The sequence below is a fragment of the Semicossyphus pulcher genome, unplaced genomic scaffold (assembly GCF_022749685.1).
Source record: "Semicossyphus pulcher isolate SPU_LCO1_2020_fin unplaced genomic scaffold, fSemPul1.0.p SCAF_9, whole genome shotgun sequence".
NCBI classification, from domain to species: Eukaryota; Metazoa; Chordata; class Actinopteri; order Labriformes; family Labridae; genus Semicossyphus; species Semicossyphus pulcher.
In genome coordinates, this window is record NW_027211770.1 from 14,196,058 (window position 1) to 14,221,467 (window position 25,410).

The 25,410-nt window shown below is 40.7% G+C and overlaps 2 protein-coding genes across 2 annotated transcripts in view; both read left to right on the plus strand.

Moving 5' to 3' along the window:
* The window catches only part of LOC138583762 (F-actin-uncapping protein LRRC16A-like), a 76,053-nt gene extending 64,468 nt beyond the window's left edge, over positions 1–11,585 (plus strand). Inside the window, exons 28-40 of the mRNA XM_069655737.1 lie at positions 257–432; positions 532–619; positions 880–1,020; positions 1,502–1,519; positions 2,335–2,401; positions 2,615–2,835; positions 2,949–3,058; positions 3,211–3,453; positions 3,571–3,781; positions 5,195–5,231; positions 6,436–6,711; positions 6,810–6,950; positions 8,409–11,585. Of these exons, the coding sequence (XP_069511838.1) occupies positions 257–432; positions 532–619; positions 880–1,020; positions 1,502–1,519; positions 2,335–2,401; positions 2,615–2,835; positions 2,949–3,058; positions 3,211–3,453; positions 3,571–3,781; positions 5,195–5,231; positions 6,436–6,711; positions 6,810–6,950; positions 8,409–8,587 (1,908 nt within the window). The 3' untranslated portion in view covers positions 8,588–11,585. The remainder of the gene's footprint in view (positions 1–256; positions 433–531; positions 620–879; positions 1,021–1,501; positions 1,520–2,334; positions 2,402–2,614; positions 2,836–2,948; positions 3,059–3,210; positions 3,454–3,570; positions 3,782–5,194; positions 5,232–6,435; positions 6,712–6,809; positions 6,951–8,408) is intronic.
* Positions 11,586–11,795: 210 nt separating this feature from the next.
* LOC138584023 (secretagogin-like) lies at positions 11,796–23,967 on the plus strand. The gene is made up of 11 exons (XM_069656136.1): positions 11,796–11,917; positions 12,370–12,440; positions 14,184–14,276; positions 16,645–16,734; positions 18,530–18,586; positions 18,883–18,960; positions 19,652–19,707; positions 20,910–20,955; positions 21,101–21,160; positions 22,190–22,258; positions 23,360–23,967. Exons 1-11 carry the CDS (start codon positions 11,848–11,850, stop codon positions 23,486–23,488), a joined length of 819 nt encoding a protein of 272 aa, XP_069512237.1. The 5' UTR covers positions 11,796–11,847; the 3' UTR covers positions 23,489–23,967.
* The last annotated feature ends 1,443 nt before the right edge of the window (positions 23,968–25,410 follow it).

Consider the following 25,410-nt stretch of genomic DNA (forward strand, 5'->3'; position numbering starts at 1 on the left):
AGAGGTGAGCTGCTCTTGGTCAAAGCTGCCTTGGATGACGAGCTGCCCAAGTTCTTAAAGGATGAGTGGGCGGGTGCTCTCCCTTGAATGGTGGGTCATTACGGCCCTTACCCTTACAAGCTGGATTATCAAATCAAGATGAACACTTACTTTGAAAGCCGGGACTTGCTTTAATGTAAACTCTCACACACACACACACATACACACACACACACACACACACTGACTCTCGCATCTCTTATCGTCCTACTCTCAGACCCTGTTGGAGTCGATGGTGGATGCTGCAGAGTCTCTGTGTCCGCATGTGATGAGGAGGAGTAGTCTTCGCCCGGAGCTGATGAAGGCCAGCTCGGCCAAGATGGTCGTACCCAAAAGCTTTGTCACCAAAACGCTCCTGGAGCAGTCCGGGGTCGATATTATCAACAAGATCAGGTGTGTGTGTATGGATTGAATAGTATTATACTAATGTAACTTCAGATTTCTGTGGCGATGTTTGGTTCTGTGTGTACTGATGTAATTCCTCTGTGTCAGTGAGGTGAAGCTGAGTCTAGCGTCCTTCCTGTCTGATCGCATTGTTGATGAGATTTTGGAGGCTCTTTCCTCTTCCCAAGTCACTCTGGTAAGATTTAAGATTTTATTTTATTATTTTGCATTATATTTTTAGCTCTATCAACTTTTATTAAGCCTTTTTTAGTTTCAGTTTTGACACTTTAGGTATCATAAGCATAATGTTTATTAAGTGTAAATACCGTTCTGCGTCCGTCTTAATTAAATCCTTCCCTTTCTCTGTCTCCCTTCTTTCCCCACTTCTTCTTGCACCCACATCTTCATCCCCCAACACCTCTGCTCCTTGTTTCCTCTCCTCTCTCGTCCTCCCAGGCCGACCACCTGGTGCGGCGAGGTCGCCCCTTGGTGCAGCAGGAGTCGGTGGATCTGGACGTCCCAGAGGAGAAGATTCCTAAACGGGCATCAACTGAGATACTGGAGGCCGAGCGGCTGGAGGATCTAGAGACATGCATGGTAGGTTTTGGGTGAGCGAGTGTGTACAACATACTTAGACCCCAGTAGTTTAGATGAGTCAACTTCGGTAGTATTCAAGTGTGAGTTTGAGGTTCTGTGGAGCTTATTTATCTAGTGTATTCATCTAGTTCCCTTTATGTTTTTAGTGGATTAACTTTTAAATTACCATAACTGCCCTTAAGCAATCACACCAGGCTTAATCTATAATATAGAAGAAAAAGGTTTTAAGATGACGAGTTGTTGCTTTAAACCATGTTTTTATGTACATTTGTAGAAAAGGATGATAGTTTATAGTGTATGTAGCTTGATCTACACTAGCTGCAGGCTATGTAGTCATGTCCTTGTGTCTCTGGTCGTGTTTGTTTCATCTCCTCCGGCGTTCTCTTTCATTTTGTCTTCTCTCGGCCTTACTGAGTGTTGTCTTTCTTCCTCTTCAATCTTCCTCTGTTCTTCCTTCTCTCTCCATCTTTGCTCCATGGAGACTTTGTGCTGCACCAGTGTAAGTACTTCTGGACTGTCCCTCTGCCTCTCTTTTCAACCATCGTTCCTTTTCATCTGTCTGTCTCCACTGTGCCTGCAATACATTTCTCTCTGCTGCAGCATTTTCCGTGGCACAAATACTCTTCTTATTTGGTCACTGAAGATGTAGAATGATTATAGTAGGGCAGATTCATTTATTACATACTTATTCTCAGAATTATACGTAAGGTTGTTGAAAATGTTTTCTGTACATTGCACTGCTTCTCACCTTTCAATGCTCTATATGCCTTCACCACATTGTGCTTTCACCTGAATGAAATGTGCTATATAAACAAATATAGCTTGCTTTAATTTTGCTGTGTCACCACCAACATGCAAATGTGGATTGCAGAAAAATCTTAGTCAAACGTGTATTTGGTGCTACTGTGCTATAAACCACTTCATGAAGGCAGTGGAAGTAGCTTTGTGTTCCTTCATAGCCCCAACAGCTGTTATAAGTGATTAAATTTAACAGTGTGTCTTGTTTTAACATAGAAGAACCACAATGAAAAATAATTACTTCTGAGGTTTGTTTATAAAAATTATATTCAAACTGTTTTGATTAAACTGGATGTTTGTTTAGACTCGAGAACCTTACAGCCAAAGAGTTCACTTGTTGCTGATAAATCATCTAAATCTTGCTTGATCATACGTTTACAAAGGATATTTTCTTTTTAAAAACAAACATGACTTATCAAACGTAATGTTCAACCAGTTTGAATTACATAAATTACAGTTTAGATATTCTTTAAACAATTAGCACATGTCTTATGAGATTATCTGCTCCTCTTTCAGATGACTCCTAAAACCAAGAGGAAGAGCATCCACAGCAGAATGCTCCGACCGGTGTCTCGTGCCTTTGGTGAGCAGTTCATTAGATTACTTGTTTTATATTTTATATGAGATCATTGAAAGAATATTCAATTATATTTATGGTCTTTACTATGGCTAGTTTGAATCACTCTGTATGTAGAATAAAATTCTTCAATATTGATGCTACTTAGACCTTCTGAGAGGTAAGAGTACACTGATATACATCCAATTACAACCCTCCTTATGCCCATCCAACCTGCAGAGATGGAGTTTGACCTGGACAAAGCCCTGGAGGACGTCCCCCTCCATGTGGAGGACTCTTCATCTCGAACTCCACCTACTCCATCTCAGGTCCTGCCAAAACTGGATCATCGTCCAGCAGGGGCGATGGTGGAGCTGCCGTCAGAGGAGGAGAAGAAGCTGCAGCACTTCACCAAACTACGACCGCGAAGGAACAAGAAAACAAATTCCAGCAAAGTACCTGTGAGTGAAGCTTCAGAGGGTCAAACAAGACCTCCTTCCATTAACATGTGATATAAAATTAAACTTAAAAGATTGGAACAAAGTGTCATAAGATTCTTTCATTCCTCTTTCAGCAAATCAACAGTGCTCCATCTCAGGATGGGGAGCAGAACGGCCTAATGGGAAGGGTGGACGAAGGAGTGGACGAGTTCTTCTCTACAAAAGTCACAAAGATGGATTCCAAGTGAGGATTGTGCTTCATTTGTATTTCTCTTGAAAACTTGCTCCAGATATTTTTCCAGTCGAGATGTATAAGGGTTAATTTGTTCCTAATATTTATTTGACACGTCTTTTTCACTTAATTGTAATGTTCTTTTTGCTCCCGCTTCCACTCAGACGTTCCCTGAAGAGTTCAGAATCTCAGGATGGAGAGAAGAAGAAGAGTAAAGGAGGATTCCTCAACCTCATCAAACGTTCCTCCAAATCTGACAAATCGGATAAATCAGACAAATCGGATAAAAACCATCCGCCCCCTTCATCTTCATCCTCTTTAACGTCATCGCCAGCGTCCACCATCCCTGAGGAGCCCTCCTCACCAAAGGTGGCAGTAAAGAGCCCAGCACCTGAGCCGAAGTCTAGGTACGAATGAACAAACGCATAATTATTTTCAGTTATAGAACATAGATACGATTAACTAATCTAGTCTCAGTCTACAGTCCACCCATAAGTCTCTAACAATTCCTGTCTTTTCTGCAGAGACGCCTCCACCCGCTCACAGCCCACAGACTACAGCAGCAGCTCCGACCGCTCAGAGGAGCTGAGGACCCCGGACTCCATGGACGAGCCTTGGGAGAGTTCAGATGGCCGGGGCAGTCCTCAGGGAGGCAGGCGGTACCCGGGGTTGCAGATGATGGGAAGCGGCCTCTTGGCAGAGATGAAGGCCAAGCAGGAGAGGAGAGCTCACAAGGTGAGGAGGGTTTAAAAAGTAAGAAAGAAAGAAGGAAAAGTAAGGGACAGACAGCAGAGAAGATTGTTTTATGGACAGGCACCAAGTGACGCAAACTACTGTAAATAAAAATAGTGAGAAGTTGACTTTAGGTCAACTTTCTTGTTTCTCTTCACACATTTACTACATCAAGTGGTCCTTCAGGTGAATTTCAGGTCAACGTGGATGTGAAATAATAATGAGGTGGCAGTTAAATATAAACTAAAAAAAGGTTTTAGTGTGAAAGATGCTTGTTTTAAAAAGGACATTTTCAGTGAAGGCGAAGGAGGTGCTCACTCTCTGCTTGTCAAGGCTGTTATCTTCAACACTTTCATCTTGAGAACACACACAATAAAAAGCATCTACACACACACACAAATGTGGTGTATATCTCCAGGCTAGTGGTTGCACCTGTCAACATGTTGACACAAAAACACAAACAACCCCAATTTTCTGCCAGACGACAAGTGAGAGGAAGAGGAGGAGAAGGAGGGAGGGAAGTGGAAGAGATGGAAGCACAAACAGGAAACGGACAGAAAGGAGGCTGATATGCAAATCCTCTGTCGTGACTCACAGCAGGACAGAAACGTCCTGGGAATATTTCACCTACTTCAAAACCCCACAATCACTAAGATGCCTTAAATTAAAGTCACTTCCTTTGCTCTCTTTTCTACATTCACTGTATTTTCTCGTGCATAAAAAAAGAAATTAATTTGACTTTAATCTTAAAGTGACTCAGATGGAACAGAGTCAGTGAGATAACAGAAAGCCCCAGAGTTTAATCAGGGAAATAACTGTTTGCTTTGTGTGCTATGTGTGTATTTGTGAAATGTGAGTTGGTGTTGGCACCTGTAAGTGTGTGTTCACAGGATGTCCCTGTCTGGTTACTGCACTACAAACTGTTGGTGTGTATGTGTGTGTTTTTGTGTGCGCGTGCTGTAAGAGGTTTATGGTGTTTGAAGCATTAGGGTTTTTTCTGACCTTGTATCAGTGGCACTAAAGCTTCTCCCGCCATCTGCTTGTTCTGGCTGGCTTCCAGGTGTGTGTATGTGTGTGTGCGTATATGTGTGTGTCTGTGGGTGTGCAGTTGAAATGGTCAGATCCATTCAGGAGGTGGGTCATTAACACAAAGCTTGGCGTTGTGATCCTTATCGTTATCATTTTCTTACACAAAGGCGCCCTCTACTGTTAAACTGTTGCACTGCAGTGTTGCTTGAACATTCAGTATCCCTGCAAGTTTAAATTAGAACTTGAAACTACATTTTTTTATTCATAAGGGGAATTAGTAGGTTTCCTGATTAAAAAAAACAAGAGCAAAATGTCTATATAAAAAGAGGTTTTATACTGCCTTCATGCTTATATTGATCCAATATTTTGTCCTTGTATCTCCTCCAGTCTTCCAGCCCCGACAGGCCTGACAGCAATGCAACAGGTAACATGTTTCATCTTTTGAGATACACCATAGACTGTATAAAAAAAATGAATTTAGCCACAACACGTATTTCTTTGTGAACCTCCCCTTTTGAAGACTTGAGGTTGACATTTTGGCAGTCACCATCTTTGTTTTTGGAGCCAGAAGTGACCACATTTAGACGACACGGTCGATAAGCATGGTTGCATCTCCGACCTGTTAGCAACATGTCAATCACAGTCAGCCATGCCACAAAGCAGACCCTGCTTTAATGTCAATTTTACTCTAAATGGAAACCTTAGCTGTGTCCCAATTCAGGGGCTGCATCCTTTCGAAGGACTATTTGAAGGCAGATTGCGTCACAGCGGTGCGTCAAAGGCTCCTTCAGATGCTGTTGACAAATGCGTCCTCCTTTTCTCGGGCCATGAAGGATCCATCAGGTGCATCCTTCACAGCCCAACATATCCTGAGATTTATTGCACGTTAATTCAAAAGAGATGGCGGACTCTTAAACAGCCAACAGGACAACACTTTTAACACTTCTTTTTTTTCAACTCAATTGAATAGCTAGGGATACAAATATTAAGAAAAACAGAAGGGGCATTGAAACAAACTATCTTGACAAAAATAGGTTAAGTGAAGTTAGTTATAATTGCTGGTTAGCCTGCTAGCTACCTGTTGCTAAGTGACAGGAGCAGCATTTGGGGACGCAAAGGTTAGGGCGGGTGATGCAAACAGGAACTATTCCAACGACCAGGCCGTCTTATTTCAGTTCGGCCTTAGTGGTTTACACAGGCTACAAATGTCTCATCCTCCGTAGACTGCGTCCTTCGAAGGATGCAGCCCCTGAACTGAGACACAGCTTTTAATTACAAAATAAAGAGAAGACTTGGAACAAGCCATTAGACCATAACTAATGTTTACTGATATTATTGTTATAAATGAAGTGAGAAGTAGGGCCATTTTCCTATCTGGTTTAATACAGTCAGAGTTCATTGTGCGACCAGTGAAGTGACCCCTGCTGGCTATTAGAAAGAATGCAGGTCTAAATAATAATAAATGTACTTAAACCTTTGCTTTAGTTTTGAAACCAAGAGGCGAAGTCCACGTCTTCTACAATCGGTTAGATAAACATGCTCATAATTTGGGGTCTGAGTTCATACAGTACATAAAAGTCATTGTGTGCATGATCATTAATATATTTATTTATTGCATGTGCCAACAGCCAAGCCCCAGCCCACCGCTTCAGAAATCAGGTCTCCTGGTGGCTCGATCAATAAACCCGACCCTCCGACTGGTTCTCCAGAGAAGACCCCTCCTCGTAGTGACACTAAGCCTGAACCGGCCCCTCGTCTCAGGGCTACATCTTCCTCCAGCACCCCTGGAGGACCACTGAGTCCCAAACCACCGGTTCCACAGGGAGCGAAGCCTGCTCTGGCTGCACGACCAACAATCCCACAGAAGCCGAGGAGCACCAGCAGCAGCAGCACGAGGAGCATAGGTACAGTCAGAATAATCATACACATAATTTGATGTATGAATATAGATTTATGACACGAAACAATATTTGAAGTTTTTACCTGGTAAATTTTCTTATAGATGAGGGCCCAGACTCCCCGAGCAGTGGCAGCGTGTCTCCGAAAGTCACCTCTCTTCCTCCCACGCTGAAGAGGATGCAGTCAGACAGAGATAAAGACGGACAGACCGGTCTGCAGTCAGCCAACAAAACCACTCAGGACGGTGGGTCATAAAATCTGTCTGCTGATAAAATGATTTTTTACTGCATTGAATCATCTTGCAAACACATGGGCAGTTGCCTTTTTATTTCCTTCACCTAAAGCCTGCTCCTTTGGCCAGAGTAAATTTCCCCTGGAATGACTGTTAGATGTTTGATAAAAGGGTCTGACACAGTGTAGGCTTCATGTGTTTGCATCGAGGCTGACTGTCTGTCTACACCTACAATATGACAGACTGATAGATTTAGGCCATAGTTCTTTCATCCCTTACTCTATCATATATTATGTAACAGACAGTCAGGCAGCTTGGAGATCATTTCTTGACGACTTTACTCTCTTCTCTCTGATGTTTTATATATACTATCCCTTTTTTTTCTGTGTGTTATCAGTAACGCCCTCGGGTGCCTGTCAGAGGTACGCACATCTGATTAATGTTAGCAAGCATACTTCTTGCTCTCGGGTAAATTTATTTTTTAAACCATCGGCTTGTAGTGTGTTGGTTTTGCCGATGGAACGACCTCTCTGCCGTTAGAGGGAGAGTTTTTTACTTTGAAGATTTTCTTCCTCTGATGTAGCTAAAACACTAACCTTTAGGATATGCCTTTAAGGTGATGGACTTTGTAATAAAGTTTGAGAACTGTATAAAAAAGTCGACCTCCAGCATGTATTTATGTGTCTTTCATTACAGTGTTTACATATTTAAGCAAACTATCAAAAGTCAGAAGAGAATTATTGTTAATCCCTTGTGAATATTTAACTAAACATCTCCAAAAACGTGCTATAAATAACCACAAAAGGGATTAACCAAATGTTGTATACTCGCAATAATACTACTTGAATACCACTTCAATATACGAACATTTGTTTTAGTGGAGTGCTGGGCTTTCCGGGAACGCGGCTCAAAGTCCATGAGTCTGGTGCAGATTGGGATTTGGCCTACATATCCCAGCATGCATTGGGTAGAGAGTAGGGAAATATTTCGATCAGACCACAAGTCCGTTCCAGGACAGTAACAATCTGCATGTTCTCAAAATTCAGGACTTTAGTCACTTAATTTTCTGTTAGTGAAGAAGAAAAGTAGGGCTCCAGGAATATCAGTATATAAAAGAGATAAAAGAGAGGATCAGGGCCAATACATACCTTACCCATGAAACCAGGATTGTTACCCTTATAGTGTCCATTTCTTCTATTTTTGTTGTTGTTGTCATTTGTTTTGTTGTTGTTTTTTTTGCTGGTTATGCTGTATATATAACATACAGTATTTGTAGACATACTACTGGTATCAGCTGAGAGTTGGCTGCATTGTCTTGTCTCTGTTGCAGATTAGTTATTAAGCCTTGTGATGCTGTTCTTTGGATCTTTAGTGCTCGAATGTTCCTAAAAAATGCAAAGATAAAGTTTCAGATGCTTTAAATCACATCCACACTTCCTCTCATTTACCTCTTCTCCCTGTTGTTTTCAGTGAGGGCGGGATCCGTGTCGGACTCCGTTCAGCGCCCCAGCCCTCTCCGGACCAACTCTGAGGATCACGGCTCCCTCAAGACCAAGGACCAATCTCCAAACCGGGACAAGGACAAGGCAGCAGGCAAGAAGTCGTCAGACTCTGGGGAGGAGGCGGACAAAGACTTTATTTTAATATGAGGGAGACAAATGTGTTGACACGTCTCACATGCTTTCCTTTAAAAAAAAAAAGAAACAACAATGGAAAATGAATTGACATGTTTGTCACATTTGGTTTGCAGGAAGACCTGCTGTAGGTATCAGGTAATACACAGTTTCAAATGAAGGTTAATCTGGTCATCCATGATATAATTATTGGTGTTTAAACCTTTCAGTCACAACATGTCACCTAGTAAACCAAACCTAAGAGCTTCCTTCTCACTAACAGCCATTTCTAACTGTTTTATCTGAAACCTCATGTCTGTTTGAGACCACTAAAAAGACAAGAGACACGATGCTTTGAGGAAACGGCAGACTTTTTGTGCAGAAGACAGACAGAGAGAGACTGTGAAACTACAAGAGTGAATCTCTAATAATCTAACGTCTTTGTTGCTTTTTGTTGCAGTAGCTTGTTTCCCAGGGATCAAACACTCATGACAGTAATACCAGGATCACTGTACTGTACTGTACTTGAACTCAAACAGACCAGGACTCAATGGCATTCTTTTCCTCCAATATATTTGTATGGATTTTTCTATTTGCTATTTTTAGTACATGCAGGTTACTTCTCTCCTGCCTTCGAGGCGACTGAATCCATTATGCAATTCATCTTTTGTTTTTCAGGAAAACACAGGTTCAGCTGAGACTCACAGCCCGACATAAACACATGTAGCTTTCCTTACTGTTAAACTAGACGTCGCTCAGAGGAGACCGAATTCTGTCCTGTGTGAGAGAGTTGGAGTGACCGTATGAAGTGTTGCTTTTAGAGGACTGTGGTACACTTTAACTTCACTGATAACCAATCAATAAGGCTTCAGCACTGTTAACTAACACTGCACTCTGTGTTTACACTTTAATCTTACGATACCTTTAAAACGCAAACGCGTTTTTGCACTTTTATCGGGGGAAAGGAGTTTGTGTCTGTCTTTAAGGTGCAATTCAGAGTGCCACCATGAACTATAGCTGGTTCCCCCAAGAAACATGAGACTATTAAGCATTAAATAAACTGTATGCAAGTGTTTGTAACAGTCGTCCACACTGAATTGCTCTTAAAGAGACAGATCCTCCCAAAGTTACAGCTATTCCCCCCCGTGTCCAAACAGTCCAGTGAAAGCAAAGAACTTACTCAAAAAGAGGATGTCAAAGATAATCAGCTTGAACGTAACACAGTCATTCGCTTCCTATTTCTTCTGACATTAAACGTTTCAGTCTGTTCTTTGTGTAAAGGCGGGACACTGAGGGAACTCCAGCCTTCAAACACTCTCTCTCCTCAGCCTACAGACTTGTTCTTCAAGGCTTTCAAAGTCAGCTCACTTTCCCTCTATTCTCCTCAACACAAGACATTCCTAAGAAATGAACCTTATTGGCATTATATATCCAGTGTTATGAAAATAAATGCCTGAAGGGAAAGTGAAAAAAAATCTAAAAATCATCTAATCTCCAAGACAAATCATCTTATTCATGTTTTAAAAGGTCACACTTGAGTCTGCAGTTTAGACAATAAGCATCTGATTGTTTTTTTGATATAAAATCATTCAGTTTTATTGCACATATAGATTGGTAAGGGTTGGATTAACATTTGGCCTTCGTATTTTGCTGCCTTTATGTCATCACAAATTTACAGTAATTGCTAGCTTTTAAATTATAAATATCATTAGCATCCAAGTCCTAACGGCTGGGACACTTGGACTTGTTTAAATGGATGCTTCACGTCAGTCCAGACAAATAAACATAAAGCAAATTATTTCCAGCCCTTATACAACCAACTTTACAGACATGGAACTCGTTTAAATACTCTGCTGACAGAAATGTCTTAAATGATTTGAACGCAGTGTTATCACACAAATGCCTGTGTTTAAAAAGCCAACAAATATTTTCACCACAGTGAAATTACTTTTTGTCGTTCATGTATGTAGTTCAACAATAACAGTTAACGTGCACTAGACCTCGTTCATTACGCACAGTGTGAAAGGGGCACACCTTGTATTTTACTGTACTGTACTAGAGTCTACTTAAAGTCAGGGCCAAAGGTCTTACTGGTGCACCTTTTCTGATGGTGTCTATCGATGTCTTTTTGTAGGATGATGAAAACATTTTGCTTCTTTGTCACTAACCATGGCTCAGAAATAACACTGTACCTGCTGTATATATACTCCGTCTCTGATGTCAACAACTGCTTTGCTTAACCGTCTCAGTCCAAAACTCAAGCATCACTTTTGTTTTGAAAGATGCTCCAGGACACAAAAAACATCTCTTAGGTGCTGTATCCTCCTAACATACGGAAATAACACAGTTTGGACTCGGTTTTCTCCTCTCCTGAGATTTCAGAAGCAGCTGGCTGTGTTTCTGTCAACTTGTGTGAAAGACTGATGATGATGATGATTTCCTGTTAAAGCCTGAAAATCAGTCCTTCATTTCTGTTCGTGCACCGAGTGGAGAAGGTGAAAGTAACCCGTCTGGACTCCAGAGTCTACATGTGTGTGACTGCATGACGTGAGTTGTACTGTATGTATATATGTGCTTTCATACATGTAGGAGTGTGCGTGTGTATATATGTATGTGTGATACACACACATCTAATATCCACACTGTGATGAACTCACACGCCCGTGTGAACACAGCAAATCCTATATTGTTTTGGTACTAAGTACACTACTATACTAGGGGTTTGTTTGTAACTTATTTGGAATAAAACTGGCCGCTGATTTTGGTTGTTTTTTTCGTCTCACATGTACATTGTGTTCATAAATGTAGAAATTAATTCTTTGTATGTATTAATTTGTTATTACATGTAATCGATTTAACGTTCATCAAGATTCAAAAAAGAAACGATGCAAAACAGTGACTGCTTTCCTTGAGCTGGAAAAAAAAGCATTAATACAAATGTTTGCTCATTATTTGTCCCAGTTTGTGGATCAATATGTTTCTGCTGGTGTTGGACATTTTCTCATGCAGATTTAATATTGATTAAAATAATTTTACAGGCTTCAAAATCTCTGCTTTGCTTCTTTTGTGTAACTTTGGTCGAAGATCTTCTTGGCAGTGTTACAATGCGGCCACTAGATGGCAAACACAACGCTGCATTATGCTCTCTCTCTATTTCACTGACACACACACACATGCTCAGAGGAGGAGGTGTGGTTTTTGACTAAGTCAGAAAGAGCATATGTCACCAAGCTTGCAACTGATCAGTACACCAGTTTGTCACCTCAGTCCTGTGAAAGTTGCTTTTCTTTTCTAAAATGGACAGCGCTTTTGACAACCTGGATGCTGCTGGTTTCCTGGAAATCTGGCAACACTTCGATGCTGATGGTGAGGACACTTTATGTTTGTGCCTTTTCTCAATTAATACCTACCTTGAAGTAAATGACAGTACTTTGTAAAGTATCTTCTGCTGTTGCTATAAATTAAAGGTAAAGTGCTGTTTTTGGTAACACATTTATTATTCCTGGTCGAAAGTCTGATGTTTTAATAATGTGAAATATTCAACATGTAAAATGATGACCTTAACCTTTTCTAAGGTTAAGGTCATCTTAAAGGCAGCAACAACCTTTGTGACCTAAAGTGCTGTAAATATTTTGGGGATGGATTCAGAAGAGGAAATGCACATTAATCATCCATACTATAATATGATAATAAGTTTGTAGTCATTAAGACACGTTGTTGCTTCATTGTAAATCCTCTCAGTATTTTAATTAGGGGGAAAATTCACATTTACTTCCTGGACTAACTGATACTCATACGACTTGTTTTTCAACTGATAGATAATGGCTATATTGAGGACAAAGAGCTTGATGAGTTTTTCCGGCACATGATGAAGAGGCTGGGTCCACAGGTGAGTGACTGTGTTTGGATTAATTCATCCATAAAGTGTGATGACAGCAGTTTAACACATTGCGTGTAAAGGGCAGCTGGACAGCCACAAGGCAACAGACTGCAGCATCATTTACATGTATATGCATGCTATACGACTACTGTGTCAATCTATGTTTTGTAATTTTATAACAGTATACTTGGTAGTTAATCATAAAGTAGGTATAACGAATGTTCTTAAAGTGAAAGCAAACATTTATTTAGAAATTTGCATACTGGCATAGAGTAGTAATTATTTCTTTCCTGTTCAGGTGAATTAAAACTCCCTTTGTCAACATTCATCTTCAGTCAGCTTCTGTGAAGTACATCTGGTTTTACAGATTTTGGATCACTTCTGTGCTGTGTGGGCAGCTGGACAATGATGCAGCTCTCAGGATGGGTGGGGTGACTGTAAGGGTGTAAGACCCAACATGATTGAAGAGCTCTGGACACTGTCAAAATAAAAGCCCTTCACTTGAATTTGTAACAGAAAACCAAATGAGCACACAACTATCCTTTCCAGTATTCGAGTGTGTGCGTGTGTGTGTGTGTGTGTGTGTGTGTGCGTCTCCCTCACTCTGCGCTAATGGGGCAGGTCTAAAACAAACAGACCACAACCACATGTCACTTTGTCTGTGTGATGTTTGCTTTCCATCACTAATAGCCCGAGGACGAGCTCTGCTTAGTGTGCTTCTCTGCAGCCTCAAAGCAGCACAGAGTACTCATCTAATCATATGTACTCAGCTTTGGAAACAATATGTGACACTAACCTCACGCTGCCTTTATATCCTATTGCTTCTATTTCAAATGGTGCAGCATGTCAAGGACTTTAGGATTTACTCACTTGCCATTTTTTGTTAAATATATCAGTTAAACTTGCAGGGTACGGGAGGTGGTAATGCAGAATGCAGTTGTGTAATTGATGCTGGTAGAGTGGTTGCTTCCCTGGTAGTGGCTCTTGTGTCAATAGTGTGAAATCTTCTGCTTGGCAACAGATCAGTGCTGTTGCCAAATAAAACCATGATGAAGACGAATACATGTTTCTGTAATTAGCGTTACTGAGGCACCTTGTAGTCTGCAGGCTGTGTGCTGAGCCTGCACCGCATGAACACACATCAGCATTATAGATCACCTGCTTTTTATAGCTACAGCACAATGGTCAAAGGTTTCCAAGGAGACACTCGAAAAATAGTTGCTAAATATAGGTAAGAATGACCTTCCACAGTTGAAAATATCCACCAATTCCGTTGGCTCAAGTTTTTCTGGTTGAGAAAGAAGCTGGTCTGCACAGGAAGAGACACTGTGATCATAAAGTCAGATAACGATGTAACGCGCTCTCTGCTCTGTGCATCAGAGCGACTGGCAGGGCCGGGAACATGCAGAAGAAGTTACAATGAAGAAGAGTTAGCGTGGGGTTCAGGGGGCAAACCTTGAAAGAGAAACATCAGAGAGCACAGGAGTCTCCATGGTGACATTGTTAAAAATAAGTGTGACTCAGCCTGAACATTATTCATCCTTCATTATCAAGATTTTAGGATTTAAAGTGCTTCTGTCTGGATTAAAAGGATCAGTGTTGCATGATTTGGTGATTGGATTTTTACAGTATATACTATTTCACCTTGCGTGTATCATCACCATATCGGTGTCCAGTTTGACTAAAGTAAGTAAGTAATTGATGATTTGATGCAAAATCCGTGCTGCATTTTAATCTCGTGTGTCTCTGCAGGAGAAAGTGACCGAAGAACGAGTCCAGAGGCTGAAGCAGAGGTTTATGTCGGCCTATGATGTCACCGCTGATGGGCGACTACAGATTCAGGAGGTAAAACCCCTCCCGCTTTCACTTGACCATTATTTCCTCCATACTAAAGGTAGAGTGATCTATAGTGAGTAAAGGTAAAGGTGCACTGATTTATACTCCTGTTACATCATGTGTGCTTCTACATGTATATTTGTGTCTGCATGATTTGTGCCTGTCAAAGAGGAGATAAAACACCGCCCTCTCTCTTTCTCTCTGTCACTATCTGCACACTTCCTCTTTATTCTAGCTCTACTCTCCGTCTCTCTCCGACCCTCTCTCTTTCTCCTCCCTCTGCATCTCCCCTTTCATCTTATTCATTGCATGTATCCATGACAATGACACAGCTTGTTTCACATTCAAGCTGTATGAAAAGTAATTTCCGGCATTGCTGAGAGTCGCTCAGCCATCCTGAAGAGAAGAGAGGAGTATTCAAACCAATTCATAAATTACATGCCAAACAATCTACTGTAAAATATGCACCATATGTGTTAAACCGTCGACTTTGCATAAAACTTTAACCCAATAGGTTAAAGACTCCCTCATTGAGAGAGAATGTAATGGTCCTTTTGTATTCTCAAGGACTCTCAAAGAAATTACCGGATTCTGAAATGGCTTTTAAAATGAGTTAATTCATTAAATCAAACTTTGTCTGATAAATTAACAGATTACAGCAGAAATGTGAAGCCGTACTCTGATGGCGTGGCTTCCTCAGTCTCCACTCTGTAGAAGTGGTGCAGCTCTTGGCACAGCAGCAGAGCTTCATCTGAACTATCAGCTCTATATAAGGAAATAGTACACATTCATTAGGCCCATCCCTTAATGCACTGAACTCACCCTGCCCAAACACTTTGGCCCTTGTGCATAAAGCTGCGGAAAAATCAATACATGTCTGCCATAAGAGGCCAGTTGAAGACAGGGATTTACTGTGGCTGACGCAGGAACAAGTGATCAAACCTCTTTGTGCAGAAGCTTCTTTTAAAGGTACAAAACATGTTGACGTTATGAACCCATCAGCCTCGTCTTATCAGTGCTCTCTGTTTTCTAAAGGCATAATGTTTATGTTTTTGTGACTAAATAAAGGAAGCGGACACAGTGTCTCGAAACTGTTCGTACAATACTGTATATACAACACTGTGGTTCATCCCAGATCCATATACTGAGCTCAGCATCAGACTTGGTTATATTTGAGGCTTTTCTAATGAATGCATCTACTGAATTTATATCTACTAAGCAGTTTTTTTTTGTTTTGAAGTCATTTGTGATGCTAGTTCCCCATTCACTGCTGCATCTTATCTGCAAATTACATTAGACAGGAAGTAAGCTGGTCTATCAAGATGCCACAGTATCCTGTGTGATGCAGGAAATGCTGTTTCTCCTCTACTATCATCTTCAAGTGTTCACTTACTATCAGACTACTTGTAACCACACAGCTGTCCTGCATCCTGAAGCAGGGGCTGTGTTTCGATCAAAGACACTTTCATGGTCGGTTGCTTGTTGAAATGAAGGTCATCCATATTTACTGCCATCCATAAAAATCTGACTTCCACGGATGTCTGACATTATTAAATCCATACAACAGCAGAGTACTTTGTGTATTCTATTTATAAAGTTACTTTCTTTTAAATCATCCATCCATCCATTTTCCTCCGCTTATCCCGAGTCGGGTCGCGGTGGTAGCAGGCTTAGCAAGTTAGCCCAGACGTCCCTAACCCTAGCAACGTTTTCCAGCTCCTGCACATCTGGTATGTGGAGGGAGCAACTTGCGGACATCTGATTGCATTTTCCTACATTTTTAGAATAAAACAATCAAACCAAACAGTGATAAGATAGAAAGATCATGAATAAGCCCTTATTTAATTGCTTTAACTAAAACATGTGTTCGTTGGATTTAGTGGCTCTTCTCTGGTTGGCATCCCTGTTGGTGCATTGCGTTTTATCCAAGAGTGAGCCGTTCTGCAGCTTTCTCGTCCAAATAGCTGCAGTATCATCTTGTATTTTAATTAAATTGATCATGGGAGCCGGTTTAATCTGCTAATGCATGCCTGATACTATTAAAGAAGGACAGACAGGAGAGGAGCAACATGGACTGGAGAGCAGCCAGGAGGAGCTGCTGGAGAATATAAATCATAAACGCTCTCTGTGCTGCTGTGTCTCAGCATGCAGGGAGCTTCAGTTTGCACAGGTTTGTGTCCAAGCCTATAACTGTCAAATGTTTGACTTTATCTATTTCTTCTGTAGAATATAGATGTAATAAAATGTGACCCCTGATCTGATCAAGAACGCAGATGGGATAAAACTACACCACTCTAAAGTTTGTATGCCTGCTGTAAGACGTTTGGAGATGGAAGGCCTCACTGATTTCTGCTCTGAACCTCTGACCTTTTTCCAGTTGGCCCACATGATCCTCCCTGAGGCTGAGAACTTCCTGTTAATTTTCCATAGAGAAGCTCCTCTGGACAACAGCGTCGACTTCATGAAGGTGAGGGCACATACACCGAACACTATTATGAGATTAGACTAAACAGCATGAGACGAGCTGCATCAGTTCCAACTAGGAATGTGTAATCCACCACTTTACAATGAAAGTTTATAAGAACAGCTAAGGTTACACACTGGCATTGAACTCATTAATTATAGGGGTATCCTGATGGGCCAGTGGTCTAAGACAGTGGTTCTCATCTGGTCTAGCATCAGGACCCACCACCTCCTCCTTTATGACAAATAGCGACCAGGAGACGAAACAAAACAAAAATCACAGTATGTCAAAATGACTAGTGGGTGGCAGTGCATCCAATTAAAATATCCCCTCTACAATTCATTCAATTAGCAGGGGGTTTTTTTAACAGAAAAAAAACTAATAATTGCGACTTCTGTCGGGCTCATCAAGTTTCAAGAACGTAAATGTAACTGTAGCTAGGATTACCAATCAGTGAATATATGGAGTGTGAATAAATATCACTGCTGCTGTACGCAGGTCATAGGAAACCCATCTCCTTCAAAATAAAAGCGCAGCATAGACATTTTGCCACAACTTTGTTTTTTCAAGCACACATCCGTGACTCACCGGAAAAGAGCTCCGCGACCCACTTTTGGGTCCCTACCCACAAGTTGAGAACCACTGGTCTAAGACATATATGGGACGGCTGTGACGTTCATGATTTGATTTGAGGCAATTGTTGTTAAAGGACTGGTTATTATTCCCTGTTGTATTTTGTATGCACACATTTGAGACTCTATGTTTTAATTCTTTACAAGAATATGTAACACATTTTGACAGGTTTATGACAGGTAAATAAAAGCAGAGTACATGATAATTACATTGCCACCTAGCTAGCAGGGAACGTTCCCATAACATTGGCTAACATTACCTATAATTTCTAATAACGTTTGAAAAAAAAAAACGTTTTAATCTAATATTCAGAGAACGTTTTAAGGATGTTTATCATTTTAAATCAAGTTCTTGGAACGTTAAAACTTAAACTAAAACAAAACGTTTTGACTGCAACATTCTGAAGATATTTTCAGGATGTTATGAGGCCTGGGACGTCAGAACACCTTTTATAAAACATTTGCTCAACGTTACATAAAAACAAAGGCAGAACATGCTCACTGCAACATTCTGAGGATCTTTTCAGGATGTTAGTATGGCCTGAACTATCAGATCGTGATTTATAAAACGTTCCTCAAATGTGATTTGAACATTCTCGCTGCAACTTTCTGAAAATATCTTCAGAGAACGTTCTCCTGCTATTAAAAGGAACATTCTGGGAACCAAATGAAAACTTCCAGCTCAAAACATTACTAGAACATCGCATGTAACATTCTCTGAACGTTCTTAGAACAAAACATTTCTACTGTAGCTGTCCAGGCTCAAGTCTGACTTTGACCCATAGCATGAAGTAGGAACTGTATGATAGGATACAGTAATGAGGGAAATATTGAGGCAGGCATGATAAGCAACCCTTTCTTGCCTAATCGATTAAACCAGATTGACCAGCAAAAGGCCCCCAGAGAAGAAGAGTTGCAACACAAAAAATATGAGGAAGTCTTCCAACAACCTCAGAAGTACACATGTAAACAGTGCACAGTAGTAGTGACACTCAAACTCACTTAATTACATTATATTAATTTTGCATCTAATCTTGTGTAATTGTATTTAACATTTACAATTGTGTCCCATCCTATAAAAACACTAGCTAAGATGACACTTGCATGTACCTGCAAACACACTGCATGTAAGCATTTTCTGATTGGCTCTTCCCGTCCTGCTGTAGATCTGGAAGAAGTACGATGTCGACTGCAGCGGCTACATATCGGCTCAGGAGCTCAAGGTAATGTTGTCAACAGAAAACAAGATGCATATCCATTCACACAAAAGAACCTTTTACACATCTCTCTTCAGTACAAGGAACTACTTTCAGCGAGATCAGAGACAGAGAAAGACCGTAACCCTCAGACGTTACTTCCTGTTCTGTCACACACTGAGGTGTTTGTCCTCTTTCAGCCTCTGACAACATGGTTTAAACTACGCACACTAGATGATTTAAGTGAACTATAGATGTTTTCCTTTCTGTGTAAATGTTGGAGACATGTGTGCAATTGTATATCCCCGTCTTTTGTCTCTCAGGCTTTCCTGAAAGACTTGTTCCAGCAGCATCACAAGGAAGTGTCGTCTGACAAGCTGGAGGAGTACACAGACACAATGGTGGGTATTCAGTTCATCCTAAAACACACATTCTTAAGTTAAACCCTTAAAGTATTATGTACTACAGCATCAGTAGTGTGTGTGTGTGTGTGTGTGTGTGTGTGTGTGTGTGTGTGTGTGTGTGTGTGTGTGTGTGTGTGTGTGTGTGTGTGTGTGTGTGTGTGTGTGTGTGTGTGTGTGTGTGTGTGTGTGTGTGTGTGTGTGTGTGTGTGTGTGTGTGTGCAGGGGGCTCTGTTGCATCAAGTGTATATAGTGGTTGTTTAAAACTGGTTTAAGATAGCTTTCAAGGGCCAGCGAGGCTTCTTTACATTCATCTGCTGTCACAGAAACATTACTTTACATATTTATTATCACAGTTAAAGCTTCACTAAACTATTCTTACAGCTGATGGATAAATGAAGCAGCCTACATTATATATTTTTCTCTTTAGTTTTTCATAGTGCTGCTGCAGCTATAAAAAAAGCGGCACACACAGGGCGTTTTCTTCATGTCTCTACACTGTTGCTGAAGCCTTGAAACCTTCCTACTAGTTTATAGAATTCAATTGAGATGTGTTCATGCTCAAAGTCAGATTGAATGATGAGTTGGCTCTGGGGTCACAGGTGCTAAGAGGCAATATAACAAGGACACACAGAGAGATTCATTGTGACTGAAGTGTTTTGATGCTTAGTAAATCTTTTCTTTCCTGCAGATGAAAATCTTTGACAAAAACAAGGACGGCTGTTTGGATTTGAACGACTTGGCGAGGTAATTATCAAAGATCAGGATAAAGATCTATGTGTAGCAATGCCTGCAGTGTTGCATTATCTTGTATTATGTATTATACACTGTACTATATAATATGGACTATATTACTTAATGGTGAGTCCAGTCCAGCCATCAGCAAAGCACTGTGTAACTAAGGGATAATGTGAAGTGAACCCCTCCAAGGTGAGACAAGACCCAGCTCATCCCGTCAGGGTTCCATTCCTCGATAACAACCTGCTCACTATACATCCTGCTTACACGGCTATTTACTTACGAAATATTTGACACAAAATATCGATTTGGAAATGATTTTATGTTTAAAAACAGTCAGTTACACTCACAGTGAGAGTTGCGTCCATAGCAACGGTTAAATCTGTAGCCTTTTTAAAATTAGCTAACCGAGCTAATATTACTCACATTAAAATGAGCTAGCTAGCTGTTGAAAATGAAGATGAATGACAACATTTCCAGTGATGGTGAAGTAAGACAAGTTGACCCGGTCTGCATGAATCAGTCCGTTGACATTTTCCTTTCCATTCACCGTCTTTTAACACCCCTGTATCCCACCCTGTGTTCTGTTTAATGTTTACTTCATGTGCTGTCTTCGGTTTTGTCGATCTCTCTGTCGTAGCCGACAATTTTAGCATCGTTTAACCTTTCTTGCTTTCGCTCCGCTGTTTTTGACTCTTTTTTTGTCCCCTCTGTAAAACAGATCGACGCTAAATTTACCGGACTTCTTTCGGCGGATTGATATGTTTACAGTTAGTCCTCCGCATTGTGTGATTAAAGCCGCATCCCTAGCAACGGTCTCTTCCTCATAACAACGGCCTGTTATCAAGAAATAACAGACCTCAGAATGTCGTAATTAACCAACCAGAATCAAGTATTTAACACAGCCGTGTAATAACGTGTCTTGGTGTAGGTGTACAGACTAAGTTGTTAGCAGAGGCCTCAGGAAAGCTAGCTTACAATCGTGACGTCACTCATCATGATTTTTATCGGACGCACTGTGGCACTATTTTGTATTTTAGGAACACATCAGTAAAATCTGTTTTGATGACAAAAAAATGTTCCAACCAGTGCTAAATTATTAGAACTGCACATGAAAGCATGGCCTTACATTCACACTATATCTCATATTTCAACACAAAGAGGGCGACAACCCAAGACCTGTAAAACTTATGTATGTCTTTCTCAATAAGGATCTTGGCTCTAGAAGAAAATTTCCTGCTCCAGTTCCACATGGATGTAAGTGTATTCTTTATTATTCTGCAGATGGAAACATAAACCATGTTGCACAGTTTAATGAGTAATTTTCTGTTATTTGGATCTGACTTCTCTCCTCCCAGACAGTATCATTAAATTATAACAGCCCCTCTTTTCTCCTCCCTAGGCCTGCGGCAGAGAGGAGAGAAAGAGAGACTTTAACAAGATCTTTGACCACTATGATGTTGTAAGTACAAGAATACACAAAAGTTTCAGGTTTGAGTCTTAAGTCACTTAACAGGGAATTTTATTTGAAACAGCAAACAAAGTGTCTCGATGGCTGTGTGGCAGCTTCCCACTACACTAAATTAATGACACTCCAGATTATCATAATGTGTGCAGAAGAGGACTCGGCACAGCAACAGTAACTCCAATTATCTCCCCTACCGTAGTAATGAGACATAATGATATAAAGCGCACGTTTAGAAGTCAAGTCACTCTCTGGGTAGACGAGTTAACTCGGTCAGACTCATTCACAGGATGAATCAGGAGTCACTGATAAGCCTCCCCTATTGTGTGAAATCATACTGAACAATGTGTCTGTGTTTACATTATAGTTGATAGTTTGAAGAGGAAAGGTTTTTAAATAATCGCCATATAATGAAGTTGTTTCTAGTACTGCACTTTTACTGTGATTTGAGAATAAACGGTATTGAAACATCATGTCTCACTGTACCAATAACCTGTGCGGCAGTCTGTCAGTGACACTTTTCACACCTTGGCTGCATTTTCAACACTTCCAACTAACAGCACAGCAAGTGGCACCTTTTTCACGTTTTACAAAACCACTTTAAGGCTTACCGATGGTCTTCACACAACTTCTCCTGATCCTGGAGAAGGTGCAAATATGCAAAAAGCTCTATATGTTAGTTTTTAAGAGCCTTTTGAGCTCATGGCAAGATATCTCATATATCTCATCTGGCCCCATTTGAGAGTGCTCTTTAGCAAGAGGAAAGCATCGTATTTGTGGTTCGATACTGTAAAGCAGCATTGAGGTTATTCTTCAAATCTTACTTGACATGGTTGATGTCCTATAATGCATGCTGGGATGTGTTACGCCCTAGATTATGCCCAGAAAAGGGAGCGTAATGAATTACTGAATAATGTGAGTGGGATGTAAATTAGATGTGTCCACTTTCTACATCTTTTCTCTTCACTTCAGCTGCTCCTGTCTGTCTTTTTTTCCTCTCATTTTGTCTCCCTCTTTCCTGTTCAGAGTAAGACAGGAGCGCTGGAGGGTCCTGAAGTGGATGGCTTTGTCAAAGACATGATGGGGCTGGTTAGGGTAAGACACCATCACTCAAAGTGTTTCTTACCAAAAATATACTGTTAGTTTGAATGTATACATGTGTTATATGTGTGTGTACCAAAAAGTGCTTCTCAGTGTTTTAATCAAAAGGATTTCAATTAAAAGCCAACACGGGGGATAAGCAACTCTCTACAGCTGAAACAACTAGCCTATTAGTTTAATCGATTATTGTGATTGTCATGCATTATAGAAGATTGCATGTTTGACTGACTGTTATATATGAAAAGGGCATTTTCCACCTGGGGATAAATAAAGTATTTCTGATTCTGATAAGTTCGGGAAGTCGATGGGCATTTTCCACTAATGGAGCGACGGCTGAGAGCTAGTTCAGGCCAGCAAATCGAGCTGCACTGATTTTACACTTCACATGCGTCACTCCACAATCACCTGACAAAAACTTCCTCCAAATGTGCGCTCTATTTAAGCTGCCAGATTTCCGGTCTCTCTCTCTGCTCTGTCATTGCCACCGCTGCCCTGCACCAGTACTAAGCTCATACTTTCAGCCCCACCACCACCCCAGCATCCACCTGCAGACTTCGATTAGAGGGTTTAAGAAAATATCAATCACTCCTCGCATTTCTGCATGTAAAATAAATCTGCAAGGAGTGATGAGGTCAGAGCCTAGACCCCAAACACAAGCTATGTTCTGCTGCTGCAATAAACATTACAAACTAAAAGTATTAGTGAAAAAATTGATCATGAAAATATTAGTTAGTTCAAGCTCTACTTCTACACGCTGACTTAAACCGAAATACTTGAAATTAAGAAACAAGGGGTCCAAATGATGGCATGCCAAACTGATATCAAGATCAAACTGAATTTCCTGTTTAAGAAATCCTCTACGTCATTTAAAAGTAGTTTTTTTGACTACTAAGAAAAATGATTGAGTTAGGTGGGTGTGGACGTCTATAATTGCCAGCATGTTGTAGATTTTAAACCCTGATGATGCACACTCATTACAAGTTTCACAAATGAGAGCTGACAGACACAACTTCATTAAAGGCTATAAAGCATCTGTGCTGCGTGAAAATACCATTTTAACAAATTTTTCTTTCCACTCTCCCTGTCCTCTCTCAGCCCAACCTCACCGGCCCTGATCTGGACAAGCTGCGAGCCGTTCTGCTGCGTCACTGTGACGTCAACAAGGACGGGAAGATCCAGAGGAACGAGCTGGCTCTGTGTCTGGGAGTCAAACCTAAAGCTTAGTTAGAGAGGTGTATTAGAAAACTCTGACTCTGTGTCTGTTGTACAGTCAGGTCGGTGGGATTACTGGGTCATCTAAGGTCAACACGCATTTAATACTTAATAAGATGGAAACACAGTTTGATGGTGTGTGATGAAGAGCAAATTTAAATGACTGTAAGGCCTCTGTGACATGACATGACAGTGTCTCCTGCATGTTGTACTCTGTAATAAAGGAGTGAATGTTATTAAAGCTCCCTGTGCTGTAAGATTAGTGCTATATTTATCACTTTGTTCGTCAGTGCGTACGTGTAGATTTGGAAAACATTAAATGTTTTCATTGTAATATATGATAAGTTTTATTCTATACGTTTGCTGCCAGAGTTTGTTGCTGTTACTGACGTTTGGCAACTTGCATGTTTCTGTGCCAGAGAAGGCCGAAGTACAGCGAGCTGTTTGAAATGTAATGTATCGGGCTGTTAAGGGAAATAAAACCATGAAAAGTGATGAGCAAGTTGAAATGTATTTGTTCTATTTGTACTATTCTTTAAGTTTGTGAGACCAGATTAATTTCCTTGTTGCAGCAACAGCTAACCCGAGGTTGAGGTGTCCCCTCAAACAACAAATAGGTTGGCTAACTGCTTTTCTCACTCAGCTCTCGCTCGGTTAACATGCGTCTTCTTCTCCCCTGAACGCCGAACTTTCGCTTAAAAGTAGCCTTATCACAGTAACTCCCTCTTCCCTCCCCCGGAACAACTTCTCAGCCAATTACCCACTAGAGTTGACGCCTCCCTTAATAAACAACAGCAAACATAAACAGGAATTTCTACTCAGTATTACAATACAACTCATAAAAGATCTAGTCCCTCCAGGAAGTTGGGTTCCTGTGAATTCAAAATATTGTTCCCCTGAAGTCTGCAATGTTTTAAAAACACCTGAAGGCATCTTTGACTGTATTATGTACTTGTTACTGATGTTTGAGTCATCACTGATTTCAAATAGTCATTGTACAGTAAGAAAGTTATCTCCCTGTCTCTTTTCACTGGTGTAGACTGCCGCAGTAGTAGTTTAAAAAAACATAACTGAAATAACATGAAGATTATCCTTTCACTCATGGAAAGCAGTGAATGTGCATGTTCAGTGAGAAATGAGCATTTCATGGCTATTGACTTTATCGTCATTCAATTTTTGCACATTTTATTTGGAGTCCTGACACTGAAATCGACAGGAATTGATGTCAGAAGACAAACAGCTTGCTCAACCAATAGTTGGCTTTATTGGAACATTTGTCCCAGTCACCCACATTGGATGTATAATGTGTTAAAGAGGGAAAAAACGTTGCAACTTTTATTGCAACTTCTTAAAAAAGTGGCCTCGAAATTAAGCATTTTTGGCCGCAACAATCACAGAAACTGTCTGTGTAATCCTGAAGGGACTGATGATCCTTTACAGGTCAAGATCCGCAGTAAGAGACACTATGCTTTCAATGGATGGCCCACAGACAGTGTATTACAATATAATATAATATTTAAAAATGTAATGTGATTCTGACTTTGATCAATCAAAGTGTCACGAAGAAAAACATCGCTCCTCTTTTATATCTCTTAGACAGAACAAAGCAACATGTAGGTTAGGCCTTAACATTTGACCTGCTGTACTTGAGGTCACTGAGACTCTTCTCCTGTGAGATGCAACAAGCTGACAGAGCAAGTCCTTGCTTGTTGAGCTGGACAGAGGAAAAGACACAAACGGGGTTAAGGAGATGGAAACACATTGAACCACTAAAAGGAAGCTAATGGTGCAGACCTAAAAGCTTTGCTCTCACTACGACTGCCTGATCAGCCTCAAGTCCCCACAGGGCTGTGGTGTGGTTTCATACTGTACCTCTTTTTGTCTGTTCATCAGCCACAACTGCAAACATAAAAAAGATACTTAACAAACAGTTT

Excerpts from the sequence above, each read along its gene's own strand:
- LOC138584023 (XM_069656136.1), top strand. The coding sequence starts at position 11,848 with ATGGACAGCGCTTTTGACAACCTGGATGCTGCTGGTTTCCTGGAAATC. Across the intron at positions 18,961-19,651 it reads AGGAGTACACAGACACAATG|ATGAAAATCTTTGACAAAAA; the intron begins GTGGGTATTCAG and ends TCTTTCCTGCAG. Across the intron at positions 20,956-21,100 it reads TGCTCCAGTTCCACATGGAT|GCCTGCGGCAGAGAGGAGAG; the intron begins GTAAGTGTATTC and ends TCTCCTCCCTAG.